The sequence below is a fragment of the Aquarana catesbeiana genome, linkage group LG02, assembly GCF_042186555.1.
Source record: "Aquarana catesbeiana isolate 2022-GZ linkage group LG02, ASM4218655v1, whole genome shotgun sequence".
NCBI lineage: Eukaryota > Metazoa > Chordata > Amphibia > Anura > Ranidae > Aquarana > Aquarana catesbeiana.
Window position 1 is genome coordinate 753,695,723 of NC_133325.1, and position 13,257 is coordinate 753,708,979.

Sequence of the window (13,257 nt, forward strand, 5' to 3'; positions counted from 1 at the left end):
TCTCAGAGTCAAAGCAGAAGAACAGAGAACCCAATCTACCAATCGGCTCTTGCGGGAGTAGCACTACAATTTGTTTTGTTTTTTCTGTCTGTGTGCACACTGGAGAGATTTCCTATCACGTCCTGTCCTGGCAGTCATGGGGGAAAATTTCTCCAATGGTGTCACAGACCACATTAAAAACCTGACAGTTGTCCTATCCCTTCCACCCTCTGTCCAGAACTAATAAAAAAACCTTTGCCTGGAGTTGAGTCCACTTGCTTTCATCAGAGCTTTTCATAGTATGAAATAATTGATCATCTGAATGCAAAACTGCACACTGCTACCAGAGCCATAGGCTTTGATATTTTCTTAGTCTAGTCACGTTTTGCACCAGAAGTTTGCCTACAGAAGTTTAGTTGTGCACCAAGCTTGCTATAAGCTTGTGTAGTATATTTCAGAAGTCATAATTCATTATTCCTGTCATTGTTTTTTTTTTTTCAAATTCTCTCTAATGTTGATTGCTGCCTGAGAGATGTCAGAAGATGTTTTCAAAAACATTCATTGCAAAATTCTCAAGAAAGCAATCGATGGTCTGAGACAGGAGGGCTGGAGTTATATAGGTAAGCTCACATCATCATAAAGCTTGTCCAAGAAACACAGCACTGACATAACCGGAAATATGGCAGTGATGGAAGCATTTACTCACAACTAAATTGAAGTGAACCTGACCTAAACTGATTATATGGTAACAGCAGTGCTGAAAGGCAATACCTTGGGGCTGCAAGCACATTTCACAGAAAAATGACAAGGGGTGAGAGTTAATCTTACCTTTATTAGAAGTTGAATCTCCATGGACATCCTGGGCCTAAGATTGATGGGAACTCAACAGGGATCCAATTAAGGACCAACACAGACTCTTGAAAGCACCAACGTTGGGAACACTTTGGAACAACGTTTGGAACTCTTGCTTTTACCTTAAATGATCATGCCAGGTTAGGTGTACTTCAATAGACTATTATGGAAATGTGGGTAATATTTATTTTTTTACCCGTGGTATTTGAAAGTTAAATTTAATGACAATATTACTTATGTGACCAGGTCTCTTTGGTGCCAAAATTAAGATCACTGCACGTGGTCCAGTGGTGCTTGGATTTAGATGTACTTTTCAAGAGCTGGATAACCAGGTATTGTTTGGGGAATTTTCTGTACAGTGTGCCATCTATGAAGACCTGTCATTTCTACTCCTATTTTCTAATTATTCATTAACAGGTCATCTCTCCTTTGTTGAATTGTGATCTATATGAGGTGATTCAGAAAGCCACTGAAGGAAGTCTTTCCTCCTATTTACCTGTGTGGGGTCAGAGCACAAGTCTGTCTTATCCTTTCTTAAAGCAAAGAAATATACAGGGTAAGCTGGTTTCAAGAGTCACTTTACTACTTATACACATTCAGATATACAGTGCTGTGAAACATTGTTTGCTCCCTTCCTGATTTTTTATTTTTTTGCATATTTGTCACACTTAAATGATTAAGATCATCAAAAAAATGTTAATAATACACGAACATAACCTGAGTAAATACAAAATGCATTTTATTAAGGGAAAAAAGCTGTCCAAACCTGCCATGCCCAATATGAAAAAGTAATTGCCCTCTAAACCTAATAACTGGTTGTGCCACCCTTTGCGGCAACAACTGCAATCAAGCATATGTGATAACTAGCAATGAGTCTTTCACATCGCTGTGGAGGAATTTCGACCCACACTTCTTTGCAAATTAGTTTTAATTCAGCCACATTGGAGAGTTCTCGAGCATGAACGGCCTGTTTAAGATCATGCCACAGCATCTCAATTGGATTTAAGTCCAGACATGGACTTGGCCACCCCAAAACCTTTTTTTTTGTTTTTTAGATATTCAGAGATGGACTTGGTGGTCTATTTCAGATCATTGTCCTGCTGGATAAAACCAAGTGCGCTTGAGCTTGAGGTCAGGAACTGATGGCCGCACGTTCTCCTTCAGGCTTCTCTGGTATAGCATTGAATTAATGGTTCCATCAATTATGGCAATTCGTCCAGGTCCTGAAGCTTCATAGCAGCCCCAGACCGTCACACTACCACCACCATGTTTGACTGTTGGTATGATGTTCTTTTTATGAAATGCTGTGTTAGTTTTACGCCAAATGTAACGGGACGCTCACCTTCCAAAAAGTTCAACTTTTGCCTCATCAGTCCACAGAATGTTTGCCCAAAAGTCCTGGGGATAGTCAAGGTGTTTTTTGGCAAATGTGAGATGAGCCTTTGTGTTCTTTTTGGTCATCAGTGGTTTTTGCCTTGGAACTCTCCCATGGGTGCCATTTTTTCCCAGTCTCTTTCTTATTATTGAATCATGAACACTGACCATACCAAGTGAGTGAGACCTGTAAGGCCTGCAGTTCTTTAGTTGTTGTTCTGTTTTTTTTTTTAATGACCTCTTGGATGAGTCATCATTTTGCTCTTGGAGTAATTTTGGTAGGCTGGCCAGTCCTGGGAAGGTTCTGTTCCACTGTTCCACGTTTTCTCCATTTGTATATGGATAAAGGATAATGGCTCTCACCATTGTTCGCTGGAGACCCAAAGCCTTAGAAATGGCTTTGTAGCCATTTCCAGAGTGATACATGTAAATTACTTTGTTTCTCATCTGTTCTTGAATTTCTTCGGATCGTGGAATGATATGTTGCTTTTTGATACCTTTTAGCATGGTTCACTTTGTCAGACAGCTTCTATTTAAGTGATTTCTTGATTCAACAGGTCTGGCAATAATCAGGACTGGGTGTGGCAAGTATAATTTCACTCTGCTTTCCAAAAAATGTGGTTAATCAGAGTTCATACATGATTTAGCAAGGGGTGGAGAGTCAATTACTTTTTTTCACATAGGGTCAGGCTGGTTTGGACAGCTTTTTTCCTTAAAAAATGCATTTTGGATTTACTTGGGTTATCTTTGTGTAATACTAAAATTTGTTTGATGACCTGAATCATTTAAGTGTGATAAATATGCAAAAAATAAAAAAAATCAGGAAGGGGCCAATACTTTTTCACATCACTGTATGTCCTGTAAAAGGCCTTTTTATCAGCAACTCATATTTCAGATGGATAGATGTTGCTGATCTCATCCAATCATTTCTTGCATCCCTAATGAGCTCCAGCAGTGAGATCCCCCTCTGAAATTCCTGGGTCTGCCCCTTCCCTGGACCGTTCAAAATCAGCACTCTCCATAATGTAATATGAAAACTTTCTATATAGAAAGTTTTAATGATTGTTGGTGAATACATAGGAGTATTTAGCAGCTTCTAACACAGTATTATAGAGGATAGTGCAGGGGTATTTGTTTTCAGTCATAATGTAACATGTTGAATGTTGAATGCAGTGACTAGAGTGATATCTCCTGATAATAAACATGGCAGGGCTTAGAGGTGGAGAAATCACCTCTAGAGTCTCAGAGAAACTTAACATTAATTAATTCAATCACCAGCACCTAGCAAGGCTAACGTGTCCTTCAGATTAATACTTTTTCGTTTTGTATAGAATAAGAGAGGGTAAAACCTCTGCCTGGATTTTTTTTTAATTACTGTCTGTAGTCCCAGTGGTGATTTTTTTTTTTTCAGTTTCTTCACTGTCCTGATGACTACCGTCAGAAAAATGGAAAGTATAAGGAAATCTTCCAAACAGGGACAATGACAGCCATAAAACCCCCATAAAACTCTTAACCCATCCCATGCTAACCTAAAAAAAGTCCCATTTTGCTTCAGCTTGAGCTACTCGCTACTTCATATGCTCCAGCTCCACCCTTACTGCCAAGACCAGCTTTGCCAATATCACTACTTGTCATGTACTGCTATCAATGTTCCCAATCCTATGCCATGGTACTGTCAAATATCCTTCCTGGGTTTCAGTCTCTGGCTCTCTAAGTAGGGTTGATATGATGCAGACCTAAAGAGAGTGCATACTGACCACATAACCACCCCTATGCCTGCTCTTTCCTTGGTCATAAGGGACCCTTCTAAGTTAGAGAAGGCTACATATCTGCAGCTATTGGACTCGAAGAGTAGTGGAAGGAGGCTTCCAACACAACCATTTTCAAACATTCTCTTTATATTGGGAATCAACCATAACACAGGAGAGAAAACGACACAACACATATTGTTATGTGATATCATGAGTTTCTTTGTTTGGTGAAATCAATTCCCATAGCAAGACATCGAGATCCTGAGGAGTTTCTTGACATGACAAAGATGGGAAAGTGTGAGACCATTGAAGAAGCAGTCAGTTCTTCTAAAGAGGCAATGAGATCCGTTGTGGCATTTCCAGGGGCCATCTACAGCAAAGCTGATGGACCCTCAGACATAGACCATCAGCACACAGAACGGTATGCATATGTATGTTTTCACAATATGTACAGTATAGTCTATAATCAGGATTAGTAATTAAATCAAAGATTTTGATGTAATATGTTTTACTGTTTCACACAACAGGTCCAATCCTCAGATCCCAAATGAGACCCACGTAGCTGCTGATTCTGCTTCTCACCATGCAGAGATTGGATCTAAAGGTATCGTCTCTGGGCTGTGTTAATAATTGTAACACCTCCTAATGGAAATACAAATTGTTCCTAGTCATATTTTTTAGCAGTCTGTGTCCCAGAAAATCTGCCCTAATTTCTGGGCCCCTGTAGGATTGGGTTTATGACAAAAAGTTTACAGAAAACCAATAAACAAAGGGAGAATGGCAAAAGTTCTATAGAGATGTTGCAGCTTACCAGTCTGTAGATGTGTGTGGCTGCATTAGTTTTCTTTCTTTATTCTTCATTTTCATGCTTTTATTTTATTCTGACCAGATGACTAGTTTGTCTGCGTTCTGATCTGTGTGTTGGACCCAAACGAATGTGCGAATGTTCACTCTGGAATGCACTTTTGTGCAGATCTGTGCAGCCAGCTGCCTGTCATTGATTTGAACAGGCTGCTTGCGCGGGTCTGTATGCAACACCTGTGCATCCCGCACGGGTGTACGGATGGGTAATCCCGCGTGAATGAGGCCATACACTTCCTGTCCTGGGGTGACAGCACTCCCTTACTGTACTGTATCTACGGAGGAGATGCATTGTCGTCCTAGCTAGCACATGACTACAGAATACTTCCCCCCTCCTTTTTTCTATAGGATGGAGGTGTTCTGTAGTCCGAACACACTTTCTGATAACACTGCTTGGGATAACAATACAAACTACTGTACACACACACAGCACAGAAACAATAAAACAATTTTACTGGTATATTTAATAGACCCAAGTATATTGTTAGGTATTACAATTACTTTAAAAGGTTCAAAATCAACCCCAGCAGGGGTGTCGTTGGTGCCTGTGGGTGACGTTGTCGCCATGGGTCAGTGTTGGAAAGGCAACACGTTGAAGCGTATGAGTGCTCCTCTGTCCCGGAGATAACTCGGTGGAGGTGGTCCTCCGAGTTGCATTCTGGGAGAGGGTATTTATGGGACAGACGCCATGTTTTGGGGTTCGTTTTCGTTCCACCTGCTGGCCCTCCTGGCCGACAGGTATGTGCTAGGAGTACTACCTCATGGTCCTCCGACAGGGAGGCCCACGTTGCTGCAGCGTGTGGGTGGGCCCAGAAGCCTGTCTGGGGCCTACCACAGTGGCAAGGGAATGGTCCTGGGCTGTCTGTCCTATGGAAAGAAGCTGGACAACTGAGAAGATCCCAGGGGAGGACCCGTCATGGAAGGATCATGCAGAGTGCTGGTCTGGAGAGGGACCTGGTGACTCAGTTGGAGGACGCATCCTAAAGTAATACTACCGCATAGTACTGCCGGGTCGGCTTAAAGGTTCTAGTGCTGTGTTTGCTATCCATCGTAAACCATTACATCCTGTGGCAGAGGATCGTAGGGGTTTCTATTCCAATCAAGTCTGTGGCAGAGACTTTTGTTCGTGCTGGGTACTGGCTGCTAGGTTAGTGAGAGAAACCTATTCAGGTGGGCAAAGATTCAACACGTTTAAAGAGAGTACATTCACCTACAAGATTCCAATTCCTAATACTACACTAAGAAAAGGTATTTGAACTTCCCTGCAACTCTTCTTCTACCTCTTTCCTGCTACTTCCTTCAGTTACGTTTATTAAAGCATTGGAAAAGATACTCAAGTGTCCGGTGCCTACATTGTCTGGTACTAAACTCGACGGGACCCTAGACCCGGTTCTGGTGAAATTAAGGTAACGAAGGTGACGGTAACAGCCCGCTTTAAACCAGCAGCTCCACCGAGAGTTATTGCTACACATATTTGGATATATTTTTTGTTAATTGGGAAGAAACTAAATACCACATGGAGATGACTTTAAAGTTTGCTTCTACAAGAGACATATTAAGTATTCCATTGTTGGCTTACACAGAACATATAGACCATTTTATATAGACAGTTTCTATACTTTGTTCGATGTCTGCTTCCCACTTTTCCATAAAGGGTATGTTGGATGTAGTAGTACTAGTAGAGCTGCACGATTCTGGCCAAAATGAGAATCATGATTATTTTTGCTTAGAATAAAGATCACAATTCTCGTGGCGTAACATCATCTTTCACATTATACAAAAAAATTGGGCTAACTGTACTGTTTAGTTTTTTATTAATTCATTAAAGTGTGTTTTTTCCCAAACAAATTGCGTTTGAAAGACCGCTGCGCAAATCCAGTGTGATACAAAATATTGCAACAACCACCATTATATTCTATAGGGTCTCTGCTAAATATTAAACTTCCCTCATTTACAGACCTAAGTTCATTCCTTTGATCTAGAAGGACTAAGTGTTACAATATATCTCTTTATCTCCATCTAAGCGATGTTCTCATAAACTTGGCAGGCTGCCTGGATTTTTTTTTTTAGACAGCTGCCAGCTGAGAGCAGAGATCTCTGCATAGAATTGGGAAAATGATTTGTTAAGATTGCAAGGGGGGGAAGAATTGTGATCTGATTCTTTAACGATTAGTCGTGCAGCTCTAAGTAGTAGTAAGCTGAGTATATAGAAAGAAAATACTTCCTTTACATCTTGAAGTGAAGCACCAATATTTAAAAGATGTCATAGCCAGAGGCTCATAACTTGTGGGCCCCAATGCAAAAGTTGACCTGGGGCTCCCCCACAGATGCCAGGTGAAAGTGATGGGCTGGTATGTAAAAGAGGAAACTCAGAGGGCCCAGCCTGGTCCCGGGTGGAAGGCCCCACCCGGGACTTCCAGATTTTTTTACAAGTCCACCTCTTTCACAAAGGCAGTTTAGAGTGTGGCCTGCCTGCCCTCACCTAATGTGCAAGTGTGCATGGTTGAGCTGCACTAGGCAGGGGGTTGAGCAAAAAGTGCACTGCTGGGGGAAAGGGATTTCCTCGTTACCCCGTGTAGGTGAAACCAGAAACTTAGAGAGCCCAGGAAGGGCCTGGGCAGGCCCCTGGCCGACCTAGGCCCTCTGAGTTTACTGAATTACCTACACAGGGTGATGCAGCAAATGCTTTTCCCCAATGACACAGTGTAAAACCTAATGGGACAGGGAGCCCGCATGGGCCCCTTGGAACACAGGTTGGGTCGCCATTACGACCCCCTCATGCCTTGCCCATGATCGTGGCAGAAATCTGGAAGGAGAGCTTTATAAGCAGAAATTACTAGAGTAAATTGTAAACCTTATGTTATATTTAACAAACGTTTAGAGGGTAAATGGTCTTTTTTTGTTCTTGTTTATCGCTGCTCCGCAGTGAGGTGCTTTGTCGAACCCCTGTGAAAAAAAAGGTGAACCGTGAAATCACAGCACGAAAAAGGGCACAGAGGGTACAGAAATGGCCAAACCTCAAAAGGGCCTCTAACCCTGAACCCCTTGGGGTGCAAGACTCCTGACAGGGGCAAGGTACGGCATGGTCTACCTAGGCTGAAGCCAGGTGGGCCGGGCTCCTTAAGGACCTTCCTAAGCCAGTCCACCAAGTACTTGGAGAGGGTAAATGGCTGTCACCACTTTTGCTGCATGTCTGCCATCCCCAGATTAGATGTTTACTTCTTTCTTTCAATTTTCATCTTTAGCACTGATGAACATCTATCAGACAGGAAAGACTGTTTGTTCCTTTGAGGTGAACACAGCTCGGTATAAGGATCCAGTGTTCCTGTGCACCACCAACAGCACTGGGAATAAAATAAAGGTGAGCTGCTAGACTGGCCTGTATGGGGAGAGTCATTGATCTCAGTGCCTGGATGAGGTCATAGAAAGCCCAGGGCACAGTTCCCAAATTGTGCCCCCCCCCCCCCACACTTTCCATTCATGATGTGCGAACTTAGGGAATCTGCTTAGGGGGTGAACTTCCTGGCTTTCTCCTCACTGCTCCCAGTGCTGGGCTGACAAGAGTAGTGATGCTGCTGTCACTCCTCCTGTGTAAGTCTTGTAACAGAAGGGACTCAGCACAGTGTGCCCCCATCCCTGCAATAAGCCATTGCGCCTAGGGCAGCTGTCCCTTCCGCCCACCCCTTGTCCCGGCCCTGAGTGATCTTGTGCCGTTATAGGAGAGAGTGGGAGAGTTTTGCAGGGTGTTTAGACATCATGTTACTTGATTAACTCCATTTGTGCAAGCTCCACCTCTCTTATCATTAATTATATTAGTGAAAACTAATGTTAGAATGCGCTCTTGGTGGAAGCACACTGTCTGCTGTAGATGCAAGGTTACTTTTTTTTTTTTTTTACAGAAAAAAGGTTACTTTTTAAAGCCGAGCTCTGGTCCAAAAAAAAATTTTTTTGGACATATGCACTGGAAACCCAGTGATTCACTCCCATTGAATGCAGCTCACTAAGGGCTCATCTTGCATGACTGATAACAGACAAAGAAGAAGGGTGGAAACGCACACTGGCAAGCCGCCCAGTTTTAAATGTGACAGGAAAATATAAAGGCACAAATGAATGCAGGAATACCCTTCAATGTATTTTAAAATGTTACCTGGTACCAGCCTCTAATGCCGCGTACACACAAGCGGACTTTACGGCAGACTTTGCCCGGCGGACGGGATTTGGTGGGACAATTCGATCATGTGTGGGCTCCAGCGGACTTTGTTTTCTCAAAAGTTGGACGGACTTAGATTTGAAACATGTTTTAAATTAATCCGTCGAAATCGAGTCCGGTCGAAAAGTCCTCTTGTCTGTATGCTAGTTCGACGGACAAAAAGCCACGCTAGGGCAGCTATTGGCTACTGGCTATGAACTTCCTTATTTTAGTCCGGTCGTACGTCATCACATACGAATTCCACAGACTTTGGTGGATTGTGTGTAGGCAAGTCCGTTCATTCAGAAAGTCCGTCGTAAAGTACGTCGAAAAGTCCGCCGGGCAAAGTCTGCCGTAAAGTCCGTTCGTGTGTACGCGGCATTAGAGTCGCTGTACAACAGACTTTAGAGTGGGGGATAATAAAGTAGCAAAAAGAACCAATCAGGAGGCAAATCCAATTCAATTGTTGCTGACCCTCTGTTCTTGTGGATGCCTTTTATTCACCTCGAGCAGCTGCATTGTTTACAGTAAAAGAAGGAAAAAAGGTGCAAGAACAGTGTTCACATAAATCACATTATATTACTCAAATTCACAACCCCCTCACCCAAAACCCCATAGTAAAAATAAAAGTTAGGCATACACTGGTTAGACCTATTATCAGTAATTAAAACGGTTCTGCGGCCTGAAAAATTTACACTGCTGCATGTTCTGCAATAGCATAATTCTTTTAGAAAAACACCTGCCTGTGTGCTTTGTCTATTACATTTCGGTTGTTTCCCCTTAATTAATTAAAAATGTCCTGTAATTTCACACTGCTCTATTATCTGCAGTCTCTTCTCCTAAACGTGCACCATCACCGGCGCATGTGCACTCAATAGACGGCATGCCGTCCGCTGAGAGAGCTGTGCCGCAGCCATGACTGCCACGTGCTCTGCATACTAGCACATTATGTCATAACCCTGCGGGGGGACTAGTTTCTTTTTTTTAAACGTGGTTTACTATTGCTTTAGTTCTTAATGAGAGTTTGATGGAAACTGACCTGTGCTAGAGACAGGGACAGCCTTAGTGAACTCCTAGCCTTACTTAACTCCTTACTGCCCTTCAAAGTGAGCTTATTATCGCTCAATGAAAAAGCATGTGGCACTGCTAAAGCTACCTTGAAAAAGTATTTTTCTTTCAAACTAAAATCAAACCAGACTAATTGTAAAAAAAAAAATAATAATAATAATTTCAACTGCCCAATATGCTCTGCCAGTGTACACTGTTGCTGAGACTGTCTATGAAAACTGTACTGTAGCACACATTAATCGTGGACCAATCTCCATGTTTCTTGTCTGGCTCTAGGTAGCTCAGGCCTGTTCTCTGCACAGGTTGGCAGCTCAGGACTTGGTGACGGTGTGTATGAACGACCTCTTATCCCAAGGAGCGCAGACTCTCTTTTTTATGCCTTATTTTGCTTATGGCAAGCTACATTCAGAGGTGGCAGAATCTGTACTGGAAGGATTGTCTGAAGGGTGCAAAACAACTGGGAGCTCTATGTTAGGTAAAACATTTCTTTTATGTAAAAAGTGTATGTAAAGCTGGCTATATACTGATATATGCAGGCTATATAGTGTGCATGAATGAATCTCCCGCTGCAACTATTGCATTTTGACAGCTGGTTCTTTCGGCTGTCAAAATAATCAGGCAGCGGCTGCATCCAATTAGTTACATGCTGCTGTTCAGCCAAAATTTTCCAGCCAACTGGCAGGCCACCCACTGAGCATATGCAGGCAAGTGCAGTCTGCTGTCTCCACTGCAGATGGTGCTCAACCGCAGCTGCTAAGCAGAGGGAGAGGAGGTCATGAGGAAGATGGTATCTCTATAGTTTCCTGAGTCATTGGGGCAGCGATCTGATTGGATGCTGGCCACCCATGTGACTCTGGAGGTCATCTTGGTGTGGCAGAGTCTATTTAAGACCGTGACCCTTGGGTTTGGCAAGCATTCTTGAGAAGTGGCTAGAGTAGGAAAAGAGCACCTGGCTGTCAGGGAAAGTGATAGCGGCAGGGAAAGGTGCCAGACAAGTACAGACAGGCTAGGGACTTGCAATACTACTGTAACCTCCCCTTTGTGACTGAACCCGGCCAGGCTGCATTCCACCTTCTGAAGACAGATGCTGTCAGTGTATCTTTACCCACTGCCTCTCTGCCTTGAACTGAACTGTGAGTGCTTCCCTATCGGCGCTCTCCCGCTGGGGGTGTTTGTAGTTGGCATTCTCTGCCATACAAATTCTAAGTTTATCTGCAACTGGACTCTGTGTCTTCACTGCCGCCACCCCCACTGCACCTACCTACACACAGTGTATGACCAGCTTAAATGGTAACTCCAATTTCATGGGGAACAAAAATAGAAAAAATTAGATGTGTACAATTGCAGCACAAGTCAAATTCCAATGGAATATTATTAAAAATTACCTTTTATTTTCAATCTGCAATGTTGTAAATTTTTAAACGCATGCCAATCTGGAGGCAGACAGTACATACAGACAGTACATACAGACAAACAGCTATTTCTTCAGAATAACAAAAAGGAATCTGCAATAAAGTTTGTTAAAATCCTTACAATGTACATAGACCACCCAGAGGGCTTCACTGGCAAACTGCGCCCCCCATGATCCAGTGGTGGATTGTCCCTGACATCCCCACATCCAGAGCAAGTCTATGGAGCTTGCTCTGAGCTTAATAACAGTAGTTAACCGCTCAAGAATGCTAAAGTGCAGGGGTGCAGGAGATGCAGGGACGGGTCTTGTGCAGGAAGGATCAGAGGGTCATTTGCGCATATCTCTAGACAAAAATTAACAATTAACTCTTGCAGTGCAGACACAGCCCCACTACGAGGGAAAACTTTTTTTGCCTGGAGTTCAGCTTTAAGGAAATTCCCTTTACTTCCTGTGCTGCAGACACAACAAGGAAGTGAGAGAAAATCACTTCAAAGTGAGGTAAATCTCCGCTTAGACAGCTGTCACTGGAACAAATGTCCCCATTGGATGATTTCTCATCTCTTCCTGTTCAGGTGACAATTTTACATTTTCCCCACACTCAATCCCTGTTATAGTGGTCACAAGATAAAATAGAGAGGATGAATCTTCCCAACGAGGACACAGACAGCAATAAACCTGACAAAGGTCCCAACCCTTACCCACTCTATCCAAAATTAGAAAAAAAAAAGTTTTGGCTTTTATTTATGCTTAAAATTTGTCACATCATCTTGGTTACATCAATAAATTCACACGATTGTTTTCTTTTCAGAAAGAGCAATAGTACAGCAGTCAGTGATCTACCATGATGGATGCTACAGCCTGTCTGGATGTGCAATGGGTGTGGTAGAGAGAGAGTACCAACTACCGCGGCCAGAGCAGATGAGAGACGGTGATATGGTGATAGGAGTCCGCTCACCTGGTCTACACTGCAGCAACCTGGACCTTCTCAGGAAGACACTAGAGAAACATCTCTTACAATACACCTCTGCAGTGCCAATAAACAATGGAGCTGCTACTTGGGGTACTAAACATGGATGATCTTGTCTTAAGAAAGAGCTTCACTAAGCACTATGAAAACATATTTGTCAAACTGTACAATATGTTCCAAAAATGCCCCTATTTACCAGTCTTGGCCCCCTTAACTATGAAAGGTTTGTAGGTTTCGAAAAGGTACCTCTCAGGTCCGCTGTTGCCTAGAAAAGCTATCACTGCTGACTCTGCCTCATTAGGCTAGTTCCTCAGCATGGTAGTTGGTACTAAAGCAAGAACTACCCCACAAAAGGATTTGCAAAAGCATTTGACACCATTTGCCCCACAAATGCTTAATTTACAAACTAACATCTATAGATGTGGAGACAACGGTATGTACAAGAATAGGAAGCGGGGCAGACAACAGTAGTAAATTATTCAGCCACTAAATGGACTAGGGTGGAGGATGGTGTGTATGTAAAACCCACCAAAAAATAATCTTGGCATTGGTAAACCTGCAGAGTGCCATATTCTCTTGGCGGGGGGGGGGGGATATTTGGGGGTGAATCCAAAAACACAAATTGCTACAAAAAGCACCACAAGGATAAAGCACCTCTGAGGCTACTGTAGCAATTTTATTGATATATGGACATATGAAGTATAACAAAAATATCAAAAGTAACGTTGGTCACCCATGTCCCCAAGAGAAAATCTCCCTCACCCCACCTTATATCCAACCCCACTTCCCCAGCATCCTCCCAACA

The 13,257-nt window shown here is 42.9% G+C and overlaps 1 protein-coding gene across 1 annotated transcript in view; it reads left to right on the top strand.

Moving 5' to 3' along the window:
- The window catches only part of LOC141127719 (trifunctional purine biosynthetic protein adenosine-3-like), a 69,143-nt gene that overhangs the window by 35,715 nt on the left and 20,171 nt on the right, over positions 1-13,257 (top strand). Inside the window, exons 6-11 of the mRNA XM_073614466.1 lie at positions 1,078-1,163; positions 1,249-1,387; positions 4,203-4,377; positions 4,484-4,560; positions 8,063-8,178; positions 10,351-10,549. Coding sequence (XP_073470567.1) covers positions 1,078-1,163; positions 1,249-1,387; positions 4,203-4,377; positions 4,484-4,560; positions 8,063-8,178; positions 10,351-10,549 — 792 coding nt within the window. The remainder of the gene's footprint in view (positions 1-1,077; positions 1,164-1,248; positions 1,388-4,202; positions 4,378-4,483; positions 4,561-8,062; positions 8,179-10,350; positions 10,550-13,257) is intronic.